This window comes from Phyllobates terribilis, unplaced genomic scaffold, assembly GCF_046119375.1.
Source record: "Phyllobates terribilis strain yellow unplaced genomic scaffold, ASM4611937v1 Scaffold_4__5_contigs__length_816908805, whole genome shotgun sequence".
NCBI lineage: Eukaryota > Metazoa > Chordata > Amphibia > Anura > Dendrobatidae > Phyllobates > Phyllobates terribilis.
The window spans coordinates 499,534,921-499,556,056 of NW_027362764.1; the positions used below are offsets into that span (position 1 = coordinate 499,534,921).

Genomic DNA, 21,136 nt, shown 5'->3' on the forward strand with positions numbered 1-21,136 from the left:
CAGGACAGGGATGAGGGGTGCCATGCATACCAGGACAGGGATGAGGGGTGCCATGCATACCAGGACAGGGATGAGGGGTGCCATGCATACCAGGACAGGGATGAGGGGTGCCATGCATACCAGGACAGGGATGAGGGGTGCCATGCATACCAGGACAGGGATGAGGGGTGCCATGCATACCAGGACAGGGATGAGGGGTGCCATGCATACCAGGATAGGTATTAGGGGAGCCATGCATACCAGGATAGGTATTAGGGGTGCCATGCATACCAGGATAGGTATTAGGGGAGCCATGCATACCAGGATAGGTATTAGGGGTGCCATGCATACCAGGATAGGTATTAGGGGTGCCATGCATACCAGGACAGGGATGAGGGGTGTCATGCATACCAGGACAGGGGATGAGGGGTGTCATGCATACCAGGACAGGGGATGAGGGGTGCCATGCATACCAGGACACGGGATGATGGGTGCCATGCATACCAGGACACGGGATGATGGGTGCCATGCATACCAGGACAGGGGATGATGGGTGCCATGCATACCAGGACAGGGATGATGGGTGCCATGCATACCAGGATAGGGATGATGGGTGCCATGCATACCAGGATAGGGATTAGGGGTGCCATGCATACCAGGACAGGGATGAGGAGTGCCATGCATACCAGGACAGGGATGAGGGGTGCCATGCATACCAGGAAAGGGAGGAGGGGTGCCATGCATACCAGGATAGGGATTAAGGGTGCCATGCATACCAGGACAGGGATGAGGGGTACCATGCATACTAGGACAAGAATGAGGGGTGCCATGCATATCAGGATAGGTATGAGGGGTGCCATGCATACCAGGATAAGGATGAGGGGTGCCATGCATACCAGGATAAGGATGAGGGGTGCCATGCATACCAGGAAAGGGAGGAGGGGTGCCATGCATACCAGGATAGGGATTAGGGGTGCCATGCATACCAGGACAGGGATGAGGAGTACCATGCATACTAGGACAAGGATGAGGGGTGCCATGCATACCAGGATAGAGGGATGCCAGGCATACCAGGATGGGGATCACATATAAAAGGAAGGGGGGCAGCATATATACCAGGATGGGGGATATTGTCAGAATTGGGGGACATTACCCCCATACCAGTGTCAGCAGAAGACCCCCTCCCCCTTAAAAGTGCATCATGACCACATTTTTTGCTTACATTTTTTTTTTTATTTTCCTCCTCTAAAACCTAGGTGCGTCTTATGGTCCAGTGCGTCTTATAGTCCGAAAAATTCGGTACCAATATATGTATATATTTATGTGAAAACAAAAATAAAAAAAGAGTACACATATTGCGGCGTCTGGAACAATCCGACCTAAAAAAACGAATACTTCAGTGAACACCGTAAAAAAAAAAAAAAAAATAAGAACATGGCAAAAAAAAGTCTTTTTCATCATACTGCCAAAGAGTGGATTAAAATGCAATCGAAAAGTCGATTGTAAATATAAATGGTATAGTTGAAAACTTCATTTTGTCCCGCAAAACACAAGCTGCCATACAGCTCCATCAGCGGAGAAATAAAGCTACAGCTCTCAGAATATAGCGATGCAAAAACAATTCTTTTCTTCTATAAAATTGTTTTTATTGTGTAAAAGTGTCAAAAGAAAAAAAATGATAAAAATGTGGTACCGCTGTAATCGCACTGACCCAAAGAATAAAGTCATCTTATCACTTTTACCACATTGTGAACGGCATAAAATAAAACCCCCCAAAAAACTCTTGAATTGCTGATTTTTGTTTATTCTGCCTTCCAAAAATCGGAGTAGAAAGCAAATCAAAAAATGGTATGTGACCGAAAATGGTACCAATAAAAACGTCAACTCGTCCTGCAAAAAACAAGCCCTAAAATGAATCTGTAGGCAGGAATAAAGAAAAATTAGAGCTCTCAAAATATGGCGATGCAAAAACTTTTTTGCAAAAAAAACAAACTTTTTTTAGTGTGTGTCAGCAGCCAAATATAAAAAAAACAATATAAATTTGATATCACCGTAATTGCATCAACCTTAAAGACAACGTCGTCTAATCACTTATACCGCACGAGGAATGGAGAAAAAAATAAATCAAACCAATTCTTCAGCTGCTGTTGATTTGTTTATTCTGCCTCCCAAAGATCACAGTAAGGCTCGGCTCACATTTACCTTGTGCTCTACATTGAGCACTTATACCGGGGTTTCCGTGTAAATCTCTGAAACACGTGATTCAGACTGAAACCCCCGGCGGAAGATTCCCTATCATGAGGCAGATGGAGCAACTGTGGATGCCTTCTGGCATATGATCCGACTATGCCAGTCTTTTTAAGTGGACATAAAAGCGCGGTTGGCAACAGTTTTGTGCACCTCTGAAAAAGAAGGACACCCCTGAACAGAGGCCAGATGAAGTCCACAAATACTCTGCGGTGTCATTTTAGCGATTGGAACCGTTGGGGGTGTCATCTGAAACAGGTCATTCAGAGATTTAGATGGAAACCCCGATGTAAGTGCTCAGCGTAGAGCACAGGATAAATGTGATCCAAAAGGTTATGCAAAATGTTCCTAACAAAAGCTTCAATTCAATCCACAAAAAAAAAAAAAAAAAACACTCAGGACCGTCAATTTTTGCGCGCCCAAATCCAAATGCCCCCCTCTCTTGTGAGCCCCACAGTGGGACTAAACCACATTCAGTATCCCCATGAGCACTACAATGATAGATTTGCAATTTTCACTCAGCAACATCTACTGGTGCTTGTTTATGGAAAACACCCATGGAGTCAAAATTGTCACTATCCCTATGGATAAATTCCCAAAGGTGCATCATTTCCAAAATGGGGTCACTTGAGGGGGGATTCTGCTCTTATGGCTCTGTATATGGAGTCCGCAAACTATTTTAAGATAATTTGTGCTCCAAGAGTGAAATAACGTCTCTTCCCTCCCGAGTCTAGCAGTGAGGCTAAGCAGTACTGTACAGCCACATATGGGGTATTTCTACAATCAGCAGAAATTGTGGGACAAATTTTGGTGCCAATTTAACCCATTTTCCTGGGTAAAAATATAAAATTTGTCTTTCGTAAACTAAGATCAGCTTTACTCAAATTCATTTGGGGTAAGATTAAACCCCGCATAAACATACGGGTTCTCTCTAGTCATAAATCATTAGGAGGAGCGGGCTTTCCGAATTTCTATAGGTACTTTCAGGCTTCTTGATGAGGATTTTAGATTGGCACTTTCATGCAGATTCTAAACAATGGGTAGGGGTGGAACAGGAGGGCTCAGGAGTTCCTTTACGACATTTATCATGGTGCCAAGAAGACTCAGTGACTTTGGCCAAATGCAATCTAACTAGGGAAACACTTAAAACATGGCACTCACTGAGGAAAAATATGATTCCGGGTAGAACTATTAGCCCACTCACATCAATATTTTATAACCCTTCCTTTCTACCCTGATATTTGCACGGATCTTTCCTTGGTCAGAGGGCAGTGGAGGACACCAGATTGTTTCAGATTTTGGAAAATGTCATGATACCTATTTTTGTATCTTTATCCTTTACAAACAAAATCCCCAAATGTTTCAAATCAAGTGGTTCGAATATTTGCAAATGCGATCCTTTCTAGCAACACACAATTGTAACGTAAATTCATTCTCAAACTACACCTTCTTTGAAAACATGTTCCTTCAGGAAAGTGGTCCGACTCATGCTATATCTATGATATATGAGAGATTGGGCAGAGAGGAGGGAACGGAGAAACTGGCATTTCAGCGAGCATGGGAGAGGGATTTGGGGGTTAGTTTATCCCCTCTTGAGTGGGCAAAAGGGTTCCTCTTCACACATAAGCTCACTAATGCAGGGACTGCACAAGAAAAGAACTATAAAATACTTACACGATGGTATCACTACCCATCTAAACTACATGCAATGTTCCCTAGTTTCAGAAACATGATGGAGATGTGAAAGTGAAGTGGGTTCTATGATTCATATATGGTGGGAGTGTTCTAAAATTAAACCATTTTGGGAAAAGGTATTTGACAATTACCAACGTATCACAGGAAACAGAGTATTGGGGTCTCCTCAAATAGCCCTTCTGTCAATCCTCCCTTCCTCAAATGGTGTACAAAAGAAGGATTTACTTTGATTTTGTTTAACAGTGGCACGGACGGTAATTCCATGGTTTTCTAAACTTAAAAGCCCCCCTAACATATTAGATTGGTACAAGGAAATGGTGAATCTATGTAGAGTGGAAAAGTTGTCTGCAGAATGTAATGGAACCAATGATAAATTTAGAAGGGTTTGGAGCGGATGGATTCTGTTCCAGGACTCACCTGATTTTCATACCCTGTTCTAATGTTTTCAACAGATACATGTGATTGTGTTCATAATTAGTCACAGGCATAAGGACCTCTCCCCCTCCCCCTTGCCTTTTCTTCTCTCTTTTCTCCATTCTTTTCTTTTTTCTTCTTATATGGGATTTTCAGATATACTATAGAATTTTCCTCAACATATATGATTCTCTCATAGGCGGTTACTTTACAAATATTATATTGTTCAATATACTACCATTTGAATTATTTGGAGAAATTGCATAACAAATTATATGGTCCATTTTGTCCTATTATCCCTTTTGAAATTTGAAAACCTGGGGCCAAAGTGGAAAAAAATAGTAATTTTACCATTAAGTCCAATGTTATACAATTCTGTGAATCGCCTGAGGGTTAGAGATGCTCAGTACATCCCTAGATGAAATTCTCAAGTGTAGTTTCCAAAATGGGGGTTCCTGCTGTTATGGCACGTCAGGGGCTTATCAAAAGTGACATGGCATCCGCAATCTATTCCAGCCAACATTGTGCTCCAGAATTCATCTGGTGCTTCTTCCCTTCGATTTTCTCTTTTTACCCTTGGGAAAATGAAAAATTTGGGGCTAAAGCAACAATTTGTGAAAATTTATTTTTTCATTTTCACGGCTCAACGTTATAAAATTCTGTGAAGCACCTGCAGGTTTAAAGTGCTCATCATACTTCTAGATAAGTTCCTTTAGGGGTATAGTTTCCAAGATGGGGTCACTTGTGGTTGGGTTTTCCCTATTTGGGCACATCAAGGGATCTGCAAATGTCACATGGCGTTCACCATCTATTCCAGCCAATTTTGTGCTCCAAAAGCTGAACAGTGCTCCTTCCCTTCCGAGCCCTGCCAAGTGCTCAAACAGTAGTTTTCCCACACATATGGGGTATCTGTGTATTCAGGAGACATTGCCCAACAAATTGTTTGGCCCATTTTCTCCTGCTAGCCTTTTGAAAATGCAAAATTTGGGGCTAAAGCAATATTTTTGTGGGAAAAAGTAAAATTTTAATTTTTATCACTTCTACATTACTTTAATTTCAGTGAAGCCCTCAACTGGTTAATAAACTTCTTGAATGTGGTTTTGAGAGCACTTTGAGGGTTGTAGTTTTTAAAATGGTGTCACTTTTGGGTATTGTCTGTCACATAAGCCCCTCAAAGTCACTTCAAATGTGATATAGTCCCTGAAAAAATTGGTTTTGTAAATTTTGTAGGAAAAATTAGAAATTAGAAATAGCTGATGAACTTTTAACCCTACTAACTTCCCAACAAAAAAAACAATTATGTTTTAAAAATGACGCTGATGTGAAATAGTTAATAAATAACATTTCCCATATGTCTATTTTGTGTGGTATAACTATCTGGTTTAAGGGCATAAAAATTAAAAGGTTGGAAATTGCTAAAATGTTCAAACTTGTCAAATTTTCATAAATAAACGCAAATCATAAATCAATCAACATGTACCACTAACATGAAGTACAACATGTCACACAAACACAATCTCAGAATCAGGGGAATACGTTGAAGCTTTCCAGAGTTGTAATCTCATAAAGTGACAGTGGTCAGAATTGAAAAAATTGGCCTCGTCAGGAAAGTGAAAACAGGCTGGGGGGTGAAGGGGTTAAAAAGGTATTCCCAACTCATTTGATCAATCCTTACCTCATAGTTGATATTTGTTAATGGTTTTTCTATAAAATAATATTTCGAAAACTTTGTAGAAAATCATTAGATTTCCACCTTGTGTCAATGAACACTTTTGGCCAGTATGGATGACTATAAGGCTATGTTCGCACATCAGGGCTTTTTCAGCATTTTTTTTTAATGCAGTTTTTTATGCACATTTTCAGCTGCCTTTTGCAGTACCAGCAAAGTCTACGAGAAACCAGAATTCTCTGTTCACACGTTTTTTTTTTTTTGTTCAGGATTTTGTGCCTTGCATGTTTTTTTTTGGAAAATAGAGCATGTCACTTCTTTCAGCATTTTTCCACCCATAGGAAGTAATGGGTGGTGAAAAAAAGCATCAAAATTTGTATCAGCATTTTTGATGCCAAAATAGAATAGGGTTTTTTTCACAGAACTTTATGTACATGCATAAAAAGAAACAGAAGGACAGTGAAAAAAACACACCGAAGCTGCAAGAAAAATCCTGAACAAAATGCCCTTGAAGATCAGGTTTTGCTGCAGAAAATTGATGCCAAAAAACCATGATGTGTGAACATAGACTTACAGGCAATATGGACTATAAGGTAGTATGGCTGTTTCTGCCTACAATTGTTTACAAATCGATCATTCGTTTAATGGTTGTCCAACCAGCAACTTAATTCTCTATAGTGTGAATAACCACCTTTATCCATTTTCATAAAAAATATCCCAAGAGCTAATTGCAACTGTCCTTTTGCTACACTTACTTAGCCTTAGTTTATAGTCCTTAAAGTACAGATCTCAATACATTTCAGCATATTGCAGAGGAACCTGACTTGTAATTAGGTTTACACTCCTGTTCAGAAAATCCTTTTCAATTAGAGAAGATTTTACAAGCCCACAGGGTATAGAAAGAAAACAGTAAAATAGAAAACTGCTTTTTCTACACATCTCAGGAAACGATCAATTTAGCACAGTTTATTTTACACGAGAACAAATGACCAACAAATAGCAAGTGTCAGAACTGATCACTTCTGAACAATGTTTGCCCTACATTCTCTCAAAAGAAAAAATGAACTGACTTCAGATTGTTCGTAAAGGATCCAATTTTTCAAAAGTCAGCAGCAGTCTTTTATAAAAAAAAATTCAATGTCAGGGTGCAAAGTAGTATTCTATCCAGGACCAGAGGACATACAAAAGAGATAAAAAGAGAAAATCTGCAGCACTACAAATTACAATAGGGTGGTATTTATTCTGCCAGGATGTACATACAGCATATACATATACCATGTGTACATCCTGGCAGTATAAATTCCATTCTTTTGCAATAGTGTATGTGTGCACATAAGGCAGTATCGGGTGGAGCACGGCATCTTCCCATGGTCACCTGCAGCATAAAGGTGCACAAAACATCATTTTCAAAGTAGTACTATTGCTGGAACTACAAAACTGCACAGCAAAGCAACACAATTTACAGTGACCTACTGTCAAGTACTGTAAATGCAAAAACTATTAAAGGAAATCTGTCACCAGGTTTTTGCTATGTGATCTGTAAGCAGCATTCTGTAGAGACAGAGACCCTGCTTGCTGTCATTTTGGTGCCATGAATGTTTTCTGTTCTCTAGTGCTAGCTGTGCTTAGAATGCCGAGCAATGTATAACCCCTCACACAACACTGATTAGCAGTTTTCTGTCCATGTATAGTGTACACAGGAAGCTGCCAATCAGTGCTGGGGGCGGGTTTACACAGTTGACCACGCGGCACGCGGAAACTAGTCCTTTAGTGATTATCTCTTGCCGATAAAACACTGATTGTATTGAAACAGCAACACATAGCCTACTAAAGGACAACAGTGGAATCAGGCTCTCAGTCCCCATCATGGTGGCCTCTGTTTACATTGGAATCAGTTTTAAAGGGAATCTGTCAGCAGGTTTTTGTTGTTTTATGACCTAAGCAAAATTCTGAACAAATCCATAAAAAAGGAAACCAATTTTATCTTTCATTCAAATAAATAAATATCACAGAATCAAAGTGGTTGCTGTGAACAATTGCTGATTTTTGGTTCATATTTAGTTTTCATATATGATCTTGGATTTCCTACAGCTAAAATATTTCAAATTCAAACTGCATACTCTTAGCACACCAAAACATACACTCTGGATTGCTTTGTCTATAGGCTCCATGCGGTGTCTGGGAAGTCATGGGACTTAGAGAGCACAGAAGCTCTGCCTGTTCAGCAGAATCCTGACTGGACCCAGGGCTTGGCTTAAGGCCACGGCCCCACCATCAGTATTCGGTCAGTATTTTTTCTCAGGAGTGGGAGTTAAAATCAGGAGTGGGTGATAAATGCAGAATTGGTGACTTGTTTCTATTATACCTTTTCCCTGATTGTTCCTCACCTGGTTTTGGCTCCCACTCCTGAGAAAAAATACTGACCAAATACTGATCAAATACTGATAGTGGGGCCGTGGCCTGATAGTTTGGGTCCTAATAAAGCTTTGAAAAGCAATTTCAAAGCATTACATATGGTAAGTGATAAGGCGATTGCAGCTCATAGTCACCTAATGGAGAAAAAAGATAAAAAAAAGAAAAAAAAAAAGAGATAAAGTTAAATGAAGTTTAATAAACAAAAACTCTCTCCATTGGAAAAATAAATATTTTTATTAAAGCAAAATATATTTACAGCATATATCTCACCATTCTTGGTGTTAAAGCCCTAGTACTGGCTACATCAATAAGAACCAAAAGGGAAAAAAAAAAATCAATGATTTGGCTCTAGGAAAATGACAATGAAAAACAAAACAAAAAACAGGTTTGCACTCGGCCCAAAAAAGGCCAATTAATCAGAGGCTAATCTTGCAACTCAACCTTTTGTAAATTAGACCATCATACTTTACACCAGAGTCAGACTAGGAACCAATCCACTGATGCGTGTTCTCTGCAGCTCTCTACATATAGACTTTGCACCAGCTACAGATTTGTTTGGTAAAAAATATGCAAAATTTGTATTTCTAATTATCATTAAAATATTAACATATTCAACATTGCCCTTTCAGAGGTTTTCTTTTATTTCTAATATTTAATTTGGTATGTTTGCAGTATAGGAATACATGACATACATTTATAATAAAGCTGCACTGTGAAACCATACTAGTTTTAGGTGCTTCAGGTTAGTTATCATGACTAGATTGCATTTTTTAAAAGGAAGTTATAAAGTGTGCAGATCAAACAGAATGAGAAGCTTTCCACAGGAGTCTATCCTCACAGCCCACTGCTGGAAGCGCTTTATGTCAGGGACAATAGCAGTACAATCTCCTGAATCATCACTACATGAATCAGAGAACATGTCGCTTCATTCCAACCATTTCATTAGGTTGGCTCCTCTTAAGGTAATTACAGCTTACTGTTATATCCTAACGACTCTTCTATTTTGGAGCTGCGTCCATAAATCATTGGGATACAGAAGAGGGATGTAACATCCGGTGGGAATGTCTGAAGTATGAATACAAATGCAGTGTTTCTTTTATTGACCTAATACTATTTGTGGCATTATCGCCAACAAATAAAGAACTTCATACTACTGAAGAAGAGCATGAGGGCATGTAAGCCTCCAAATGTAATCAAATCCAAATCCGTTCCCATTCCTACAGGGCGTGAATGCTAGCACAGAACATTCCTTGTGACATGTCTTTCAGACTCCGTTAGATGCGTCCATCCACAAATGTTTAAAGAGCCTGCAAATTGAAAATATAGGTGTATATACACATCAAAGTGTTTATGGCAAATAGTTACAAAAATTTTTGCACTAAATGGAATGTGATTTTTGCCATTTTCACTGCAGTTTGATGTTGCTTCGTCAAAATGGGCGTAGCTAGGAAGGATTCGAGGTGGGACAGGATGTAGCTACACCGCCCAATTCAGCAAAAGTGCCATTGTTTCTTAAGCCAAGGACTAGAATAACATCACTGGCAAGGTGCATGGAGGCAAACGACAGTCATAAGATGCACCAAATTCATTAAGTGGCGTGCGCTTCTTAGTGAATTTGTCACATCTTATTCCTGCACATCCCTCATTGAGACTGGCACACAAAGACACCTACTATAAAGCAACAGTACGATCTGTCAGTGTCTCTCTCAATCTGGTCTTCCTCCCCTTCCCATTGACTTCAATATGAAGACGAAATCTGACACTTCTGTGAGTTTACAGTCTCTCTGGTATTTATTTATTTTACTCACTTATATAGTGCCATTAAATCCACAGCGCTTTACATACATTATCATGGCTGTCCCCACTGGGGCTCACAATCTACATTCCCTATCAGTATGTCTTTGGAGTGTGGGAGGAAACTGGAGAACCCGGTGGAAACCCACGCATACACGCGCAGAACATACAAACTCCTTGCAGATGTTGTCCTGGGTGGGATTTGAACCCAGGAACCCAGCGCTGCAAGGCTGAGGTGCTAACCACTGAGCCACCATGATGGTATTGAGCAAAAGGAATATTAGCAGCTTTTCAGCATGAATGAGTTCAGGAGGCAGGGTAAGAAACAAGTCGTAAGTCGAGAAAGAAGCATATTTCTCCAATACAATATATTACAAAATTGCTAATAGTCACTTGTACTTCTGATTTATGCAAAGTTTTGCGTGAACAGTTAAATCATATTACACACTGTGCTATGCACGACTCCATAGTTCGAGTTAGACCAAGTACATTTTCTCAAACTCCTGGCCGGAAAAAAGCCTGCATCTCGTACCTGTTTTTTTGGACTCAGTATTGAGAAAACACTATGGACTTATGGTACATATACCTTACAAATATATGTTGTTCAAATTAATATCTTGTAAAGCTTAGTAAGCGTTTTGTTTTTTTTTTTTTCAATCAAGCCTAAAACCAGAAAATACACACTGCAATTGTATTTTCAATAGGCCAGTAACATTAGCAGGAAATACACAGGCACATCCAGCTACAAATGGCAAGCCAACCCGAACAAATCAGAGCTGCGCGGGGTAGACAACCGCTATTTCTCATAATTAAACCATAATTGCCTCCAGTTCTTCAGCTCTAATGTACCATAGGCAATTATAGGAGATATTAGCAGAAAAAAGGTTTTAGAGAAGCACAGTCGCTTCTTATAATGTGCCTAAACAAAACGGTCCATCATGGATCTTCTGTTTCAAAACATTCTGATAAAAGTAAGCTGAAAGCATTTCCAATTACCCACACAATACAGTAAGGACTGCAGGTAAAAGTTGGCTCATGTTCGGTAAATCTTCTTTACATGCTGGAAAAATGCAGTAGACAGAAATAAGGTCATGAGTGGAAATACTGTGGATACTGGAAGTGTACAAAATTCTTATTTTTATCATATGCAAACATAGATTGCCAGGTAAAAATACACTTAATTCAGATAAATAATACTGAAAGAAGTCCTTGGCATGGGATAGAGCCTCCCTTCTTATTCATAATAACAACCAGTACTCTGAAGTTTTCCAAAAATGTATCCTGATAACATTCTGTGACACCTGAAAACAGGAAAAAGTGGACACTCTGATTCTAATGATGGGTCACTTATTGGGTTTCTTGTCGTTTTGACAAAATTGTGCATAGTAGACGTAGGTTCCATTTTAGATGATTCCCCCTCTCAAACATGTCTTTTTACAAGGTTAGCCATCACATTTAAACATATCTAAAATATAAAAAAAAGGAGTAGAAGCCACAAATACAATAGTAGGATATTTCAAATAATGAGTACATCTAATCAAGATTGACTTGACTGCTGAAAGTCTCAAGTTCCATACCGCAGACTCAGATACGTGTATGCTATAGATTCTCTTTTATTAACATGACATTTTAATTAAAATAGCTCATTAGGACACTAACAAGAAAAAAAATAATTTCATTGAACATTCCCAACAGAATCAATCAGTAGCCACCAACTTTTATTGTTTCACTAACAGGACTGTGATGATGTTAAATGGCCATGTCTCCTGCTTTAAAGAGTACATGTCATCAGGTCAAAAATGGACAGGTTTAGCTCCTATTGCACTCCTGCTGCTCCCTTGGAGATGCCTTTTTTATTTTACATCTGTCGTACAGTTACAGACATATGGGCATTTTTCTGCAATGATAATTTTTACTGTTCTTACCAAGGGGGCATGTCTTTAGCCTGCTCTGTGAGCAACGCCCACTTAGTAAAAAACATATAAATTAGCACTAGAGAATAAGGCCCATATCTGTGGAACTGTATAGCAGATTAATAAAAAAAAAAAAAAGCAAAAACTGGCGACTTTTTAACCACTTTCCTTCAAAAGGTCAATATATTGTGGTGACATAAGCAATACCATAACTAGATCAACCAAGACACACAAAACACATCCTGCAGAATTTTTTAGTCAATTCACAAGTGTGAAACAAAATATAGTCATTACTTTACTTTGGGGGGAAATTTTTATTTTTTATTTTTTAGTAAATGTTTTCTCAAAAAGAAAGAAGGCCTAATTCATCTAAGCTTTTACGTCAGTATTCGGCCATAAAAAGCTTTGAAAAGTCACATAATTTTGGAGTAACTGGAGGCTGCGCTAAAATTATGCATCTTTTGGCATCCTCAGGCCATTTTCGGCAAGCTCTGATAAAGAGGGTGGAGCTTGGGTAGGACGTGGGCATCGCAACCGGTGCTCATCAAAGTCATGACGAGTGGCGGGGTTTGCAATGTAACAAATGTTACTGCAGCAGGGACTGAAGTAGGATTTATGGAGAGGCGCACACAGAGGTGTAGTCACTCACTCGGCGCGCCTGATTTATGAAAAGATGTATGACTCCAGCCCATCTCCTCCTCAAGATGAATTGGGACCAAGATATTTTTAATTTTATATACATTGCTCAAAAAAATAAAAGGGAACACTTAAACAACAACTCCAAATCAATCACACTTTTATGAAATCAACCTGTCCAGTTATGAAGCATCAATGATTGTGAATCAATTTCTCCTGCTGTTGTGCAAATAGAACAGACAACCAGTAGAAATGATAGGCAATTAGTAAGACAACCCCTATAAAGGAGTGGTTCTGCAGCTGGTGACCACAGACCATTTCTCTGTTCTCATCCTTTTTGGCTGTTGCTTTGGTCACGTTTGCATTTTGTTATTGCTCTCACTCCTAGAGGTATAGAAGCATGAGGCGGTGTCTACAGTACAACCCACAGAAGTTGCTCAGGTAGTGCAGCTCATCCAGGATGGTACATCAATGCAAGCTGTGGCAAGAATGATAGCTGTGTCTGTCTGCACAGTGTCCAGAGCATGGAACAGATACCAGGAGACAGGCCAGTACACCAGGAGACTTGGAGGGGAGCGTTGGATGGCAACAACCCAGCAGCTGGGCCACTACCTCCTCCTTTGTGTAAGGAGGAACAGGAGGAGCAGTGCTAGAGCCCTGCAAAATGACCTCCAGCAGGTCACTAACATCCATGTATCTGCTCAAACTGTCAGAAACAGACTCCATTAGGGTGTTATGAGGGCCAGGCATTAACAAGTGGGTGTTGGGCTTACAGCCCAACACCGTGCAGGGCCATTGGCATTTGTCAGAAAACACAAAGATTGACAGATTCGACATAGGCACCCTGTGCTCGTCACGGAGGAGAGCAGGTTCACACTGAGCACATGCGACAGACGTGACAAAGTCTGGAGATGACGTGGAGAACGTTCTGCTGCCTGCAACATCCTCCAGCATGACCGGTTTGGCAATGGGTCAGTAATGGTATGGGGAGGCATTTCTTTGGAGGACCGCACAGTCCCTCCATGTGCTAGCCAGAGGTAGCCTGACTGCTATTAGGTACCGGGATGAGATCCTCAGACCCATTGTGAGACCATATGCAAGTGCAGCGGGCCCTGGGTTCCTTCTGATGCATTACAATGCTAGGCCTCATGTGGCTGAAGTGTGTCAGCAGTTCCTGCAAGATGAAGGCATTGAAGCTATGGACTGGCCCGCCCGTTCCCCAGACCTGAATCCGATTGAGCACATCTGGGACATCATGTCTCGCTCCATCCACCAACGTCGCGTTACACCACAGACAGTCCAGGAGTTGACTGATACTTTAATCCAGGTCTGGGAGGAGATCCGTCAGGAGAACATCTGCCGGCCCATCAGGATCATGCCCAGGCATTGTAGGGAGGTCATACAGGCACGTGCAGGCCACACACACTATTGAACATCATTTCCTTGTCTTGAGGCATTTCCAGTGAAGTTGGTTCACCCTGTAATTTGATTTTCCACTTTGATTTTGAGTATCATTTCAAATCCAGACCTCCATGGGTTATTAATTTTGATTTACATTGATCATTTTTATGTTTTATTGTTCTCAACGCATTCCACTATGTAATGAGTAAAGATTTGCAACAGGAATATTTCATTCAGTGATATCTAGGATGTGGTATTTTAGTGTTGCTTTTATTTTTTTGAGCAGTGTATTATCAAAATGCCTTTGGGAACAGGAATATAAGGACGAGAAAAAATGACATCACTGATGGTGAAGGATTTAGCAGATGGGTACACTCATAAATTGGGACTGCAGAAATGAGGATATAAAAATATAAAATACTTACCCTTTACATTTTCAAGCTCTTTTCTACAAGAAAAACACAAGGACTTGTTAGAACACAGACCATGCCTTTCAGTACTCTTCATACCTACTATCTATACATTAAAGACGATTTGCAAACAAGACATTTATATAAGGCCTTTACTATACTGTATATGAAAAAGGCAAGACCTTGTTTAGGGTCAAACTCTCAACTTCATCAAAATTATATATATTTACCACTATTAAAGACAAAATGTACAATCAATAAGCAGAGTATACAACAACAAAAATGATTTACAAAAACAGACAGGTTGAGAGATATCGGACCCTTCTTAAACATTATTTTAAATAATAATTATGAGGCATTTTTCCTGGGAACTGTGTTTTGCGCTGTTCTTATTTCACATTGACATATTTGGATAAAATTGACAACCGAGTAACAATTTTCCTGGTTAAAGGGGAGTGTCCCTGCATAGACAACACTGATTGGATAGTGTGAGTAATAAAGGACACACCCCCAACTGGTAACACCCAGCTGTTAGAACTATAAATTAACATATAAGTCAAGTTCTACTATAATATGATCCAGAACTGGTATTTTATTAGAAATATTTGCTTAGACTAACCAAAGAGTCAAGCCCTCTTTAATCAGTACAAGTAATTTCTTTTTTCATAGTTTCCCACTGATGCCCACTGTGCACAATCCACTTTTGCAAGATAATTAGATGAGTAAATTAATGAGACAAAGGCTCTGATTTATCAAAGTGTCTACAAAAAAAAAACTGGAGTAAAACACTTTGAAAATACATACAATTTTGTGCAACGTGAAGTTGCGCACAAATTTTACGACTTTTTTTTTGTTTTTTTTTCACATTAGTTTCAGGCAGCTCCACCAAAGTGGGCCAACCTGGGTGGGATGTGTTATGACTACATCCGCCCAAATTCTTCAAAAGTGGTGGCGTTCCTTTCACCAGAAATGTTACTCCAGTCCCTGGAAAAGAAGTAACATTTTTGGAGAGTATAGGCGGCCAGTCTTAGGGTACGTGCGCACGTTCAAGATTTGCTTGCAGAAATTTCTGCAAGGTTTCTGCATCTCTTAGCAGCAAAAACGCTGCGTCAAAAAACGAGCGTTTTGCCGTGATTTTGTTGCGTTTTTGTACAGCAATGAATGTTTTTTTGGAGCTAAATAAAGATATTTGAAAAAAGAAACGTAGGACAACACTTTAACCCTTGGATTACCGTCGGACCTGGGGTGTGTACATTGTTTAATTTAAATGATTGAAGAATGTGTCTGTTGCATTTCAAATAAAGTGTTTTACTTTGTGTGTGTTTATTTAACTCTTTATTTATAGGTTTAGTAATGAGGATGTCTGGTTGACACCTCTTCATCACTAAACAAAGGGCTTAGTGTCAGCGTCACCTAGTCCCATAAACCCTAATCCCATTAGCCTGAATTCTTATTCATGTCATTTTTGGGGCAGAGGAGAGCTACTATTTTTAGCCTAGGAAGGGGCCATTAGGTCAACATGATCCCTGGCTATTAATAACAGTTGTTCGGTTAGCCGCTACTTCCCCACGATCAGCAACCAGCAGCGCTTTGGACGCAGCGCATATTTATGCAGCGTCAAAAGAGCAGCGGTCAGATGTTACAGCATAGTGGATGCTATTTCTATAAATCCCATGTCCACTTTGCGTGCATCTGAGGCTGTGGTCACCCGCAGACACTGAAATGCGCCGTGTCTTTCAGGACCGCAGCATGTCAAATTCACTTGCAAAGTCGCTAGTCTCCGCAACAGAAATTTGACACTAGAATGTACTGAATGTGGTAAATCCGCAGGGTTCAGTGAACACATGCGGATTTACCTGTGTTCAATAGAACGCAGAGTTTTGGCCAAAGAAAAAATATGCTGCATCCAAAGTGCTGCTACGTCCGAATCGCGGGCACATAGCCTAAAATTAAAAAAAAATGGCGTGGGCTCCCGTGTCATTTTCATAACCAGCAGAGGGAAAGCCAACCTCTGGGGGCTGATATTACTAGCCGGGGAAGGGGCTATTAGCCAAAAATGTTCCCTGGCTATTAACAGCCCACAGCTGTTTGCTTAGCCTTTACTGACTAGATTACAGTGAGACCCCAGAAAAAAATTGACACAGGGTCCCCCTATAAAATCTAACTAGCAAAGGCTACACAGACAGCTGCGGGCTGATATTAGGAGCCAGGAAAGGGGCCATGGATTCTGGCCCTCTCCAAGGCTAATAATATCAGATCTCAGATGCCCCAGAACTGGTGCATCCATAAGATGAGCCAATTCTGGCGCTTAGCCTCCGCTCTTCCCACTTGCTCTGGAGCGGTGGCAAGTGGGGTAATAGGGTTGGGGTTCATGTCAGCCTTGTAATGGCAGCTGACATCAAGCCCAGGTTAGTAATGGAGGGTGTCTATAAGATGTCCAAATTACTAACCCAGTAGTAAAGTTTTTTAAATAAATACACGGCCAGAATAAAGTATTTTATTTTAAATAAAATTACACCAGCTTTTAATCATTTCTTTTTTATAAATAAAGAACAGTTTATACTCACCCAACGCCCATTCCGCTTAAACCATAGTCTCCTGTAAGAATCCAAAAATAAAAAACAACCATATCCCCCTCACCTGCCCGCCATGATAACATAATCCGGTGTCCCACGAAGATCTGGCTCACATCTACAGCAGTCACACCAGCAATCATTGATGTGACTGCTCTAGAGGACAGCACTCTATACACTGACAGGAGAGCCGAAGTAAGGTCACCAGAGTTCCTCATCTGATGAACTCAAGTGACCTCAGTCCCGGAAACTTAGCCCTATACACTGCCAGGAGCGATCACTGCTAAAGGAAAGCAGTGTCATAGTAGCAAAGCATGCAAATCCTTGGATTTCATTCAAATCCACATGTAGAGATGATGCAAAAAAATGAAAAGTAATCCAAGATTCAAGTAAAAACGTGGTTACAGCAACGTTTCAGTTCCTCCTGGAACCTTTTTCAAGCCATCCTGTGGTGTTACAAGTACATTTAAATATTATCAAAGCTGGAAATTTGACAGAGGTCTCTAAATCCAGAGCAACAAGCACAAAAAAGTTCAAAGATTTATAAAAAGAAAAAAAAAAATCACATGCTCTAGGGATTAATGTGGCAAAATTTACTTACAGAACAACAGAAAAATGACAAAGATGACTAGAAAGTGGAATGATCTCACCTCCTGCCTTATTGTAGCAGTTCTAATCCTGTGCACAGCGCACAAGTGTTTTGTAGACAAGTGCAGGCTAATTTTAACAGAAATTATAAGCATTGCAATCTCAGCTCTTTTAGGTCAGGATAAAATTAGTAGGTAAAAACCATTGTGGGGGAGGTTCAACATTGAGTGTCTTTGTACTTGAGTGTATTATACTGAAGTCGCTCATTACTAAAACAGTGTAGAAAGTCATTTTTTACTATAATTGCTTACTATTCTTCATACACTTTAATTGTGCAAAAGGAAGCATTTAACATGAACTGTACATTAAAAACGACAGATTAAAAAATACATGGATTCTTCAATGTGAGAAACATTTGGGATAATGCAAATTAATGGGCAGAAAGTTACGTCTTTATATATATTTCTACCTTCCATTCTTCACCCAGGACTGAACCTGGAACCTACAGGTCTCTGACCTAGGACAGGAAACCACTGAATGGTTAGGGGAGGTTCTTCCCTTTTATACCTATAGGTTTCGCTCTTACAAAAACAACTCCCTTAAAATCACTTCTTTATTGTTACAAAGTTAAAAATTTCCCAACCAATAGGTATATTAATAGATATGTACTGATACAATGATTACTATCATTTAATTAGCAGTAAGTCTATTCTATATTATATAATCTTGTAGACCCTGGCTGGGAAAATGGTGGATAAACTCCCCCTAGTATTCCCTAAAAGAGTGCCATTACCTAGCTGCCGAGGCTGGCACCTTAAAGTGTACATAAGTGGTGACCCCACTCCTCAAAGACTGACCCTAGGTACCCTTGGGTTACCCTATTCCCATAATCGGTAGGGGTCTAGTGTTAATTGTTCATGTTCAAATACCTCAGATTGACAACAGTCAGATAATTATCCAAGGCACATGCATATAAACACCAGTCTTAGGTTAGTGACCACTGAACCGAAGGAAAAAAATCCCTTCAACAATACAATAAACACATCCAGACTGTGTCCCTAGTACTTACCTGCATCACATGCTGTGCCTCAATGCATTTCCCCTTAGTTTTTCTAGTTCCTCAGGAGTTCCTCGGAATAAGGGTCATCAGTCCACAGATGAGATGTCTATGGCTGTGCAGCTACTGTAAACACCCTTCTGTCCACCACTAATAAATAATAATCCCAATTCATGACATCAGTTGATTCTAGTGGGTTAAAGCACACAGAAAAGTATGTCTCCTCCCACAGTACTGAGCCTGCATACCTTGCGGTTACCTCCGGCGCATGTACCCGGCGTTCCAGTCACTACAGGACTTGGATGAAGTCTTCCTAACTCGTGCTCAAAAACGTGCATACACCGGTGGTGTCAGCAGATTTCAATTCAATAACATCTCAGTCTTTCTCCGGCACATGAGCATCATTCAGTCCTTGAGACTCAACCTGCGGTTTTGCAATTGGCAAAATATTGAATTTAATCCCTTCCTGACTGGCATACTTTGTTTTTAACATCCAGTCTTCCAAGAGCCATAACTTTTTTATTTTTCAGTCCACATAGCTGTATGGGAGTTTGTTTTACGGGATGAGTTGTACTTTTGAATTACACCATTCATTCTTCCACATAGAAAACAGAAAAAAATTCAGAGTGCCCTGAAATTGGAAAAAAAGGGCAATTCCACAATTGTTTTTTTTATTTACCATGTTTATTATATGGTAAAAGTGACCTTGCAATATGATTCTCCAGGTCAGTACGAGTATGCAGATACTAAACATGTATATATTTTTTATTTAACCGGTTCAGGACCGCCCACTGTACATAAACGTCGGCGCTGCCTGGGCTCTGTGCAGCGCCGACGTTTAAAAACGGTGGGTGGTCCCGCAGCGCTCAGGACCCCCAGGGTCCTGCTAGCGCTGCGGTACCGGTTCAGAGCGATAGCTCTGACATGTGGCATCATGGGGACCTGATTGGATCAGGTCCCCATGATGTTAACCTGTTCCTATCTTCTAGATGCCGCGATCCATAGCGATCGCGGCATTTAAAAGATAGGGACAGCCGGTGGTCGGCGATCGGGACCCCCCACATACCTGTCAGCAGCGGGGATCCCGGTGCTGTGACCTCTGACATCATCGAGACCTGATTGGCTCATGTCTCGATGATGCCAGCGTCACACCAGCCAATCAGAGAGATCACCAGGGAAGTTTGTTTTAGCAACAAACTTTCCCGGGCGATCTGCCTGATAAATGCAGTTTCTCCTCCGATCTCAGTGAGAGAGCAGAGGAGAAACAGTGTGACAAGAGCTGTCAGCCTTGCCACTGTGAAAGTAAAAAAAAAATAAAATAAAAAAGAAAGTAAGAGTTAGGGTTAGTGAGTCAGATCAGTCAGTCCTGTCAGATCAGTCCAGTCAGATCTGTCAGTCAGTCAGTCCTGTCAGATCAGTCCAGTCAGATCTGTCAGTCAGTCCTGTCAGATCTGTCAGTCAGTCAGTCCTGTCAGATCTGTCAGTCCTGTCAGATCTGTCAGTCAGTCAGTCCTGTCAGATCTGTCAGTCAGTCAGTCCTGTCAGATCTGTCAGTCAGTCAGTCCTGTCAGATCTGTCAGTCAGTCCTGTCAGATCTGTCAGTCAGTCAGTCCTGTCAGATCTGTCAGTCAGTCAGTCCTGTCAGATCTGTCAGTCCAGTCAGTCCTGTCAGATCAGTCAGTCAGATCTGTCAGTCAGATCTGTCAGTCCTGTCAGATCTGTCAGTCAGTCAGTCCTGTCAGATCTGTCAGTCAGTCAGTCCTGTCAGATCTGTCAGTCAGTCAGTCCTGTCAGATCAGTCAGTCAGTCCTGTCAGATCAGTAAGTCAGTCCTGTCAGATCAGTAAGTCAGTCCTGTCAGATCTGTCAGTCAGTCCTGTCAGATCAGTCAGTCAGTCCTGTCAAATCAGTCAGTCAGTCCTGTCAGATCAGTCCGGTCAGTCCAGTCCGGTCCCGTCCTTTCAGTCCGGTCCGTTCAGTCCAGTCAAAAAATATAAAAATAAAATGGCCCGTCAGACTTATACCGCAGAGGAGGTGTATGCCCTGCTGTGTTCTGACACTGATGACAGCGCAATCTCAGATGGAGATATGGATTTTGAGGGCTTTAGTAGTGGCGACACTGAGAGCCCAGAAATGAGCAGTGATTCTGTTCCATCCTCAAGCCCAAGGACCAGTACAGCAATAGGGGCAAATAGCGCTACTGGAGAAACGTCTCCAAATCAGGGAACACTGCCCAGTACAAGCGCTGTCCCTGCTACCAGTGAATTGGCGCACGCCAGTGTACAAGGGGCTTTGCCACATGATCTAGCATTTCCCAGATGGGAGGCTTCAGATTCGGCTGCTCCA

The 21,136-nt window shown here is 40.8% G+C and overlaps 1 protein-coding gene across 3 annotated transcripts in view; it reads right to left on the bottom strand.

Moving 5' to 3' along the window:
- The window catches only part of DTNBP1 (dystrobrevin binding protein 1), a 139,101-nt gene that overhangs the window by 78,342 nt on the left and 39,623 nt on the right, over positions 1-21,136 (bottom strand). For all 3 annotated transcript variants that reach the window (XM_073678795.1, XM_073678796.1, XM_073678797.1), the window contains exon 7: positions 14,589-14,611. In XM_073678795.1, the coding sequence (XP_073534896.1) occupies positions 14,589-14,611 (23 nt within the window). The remainder of the gene's footprint in view (positions 1-14,588; positions 14,612-21,136) is intronic.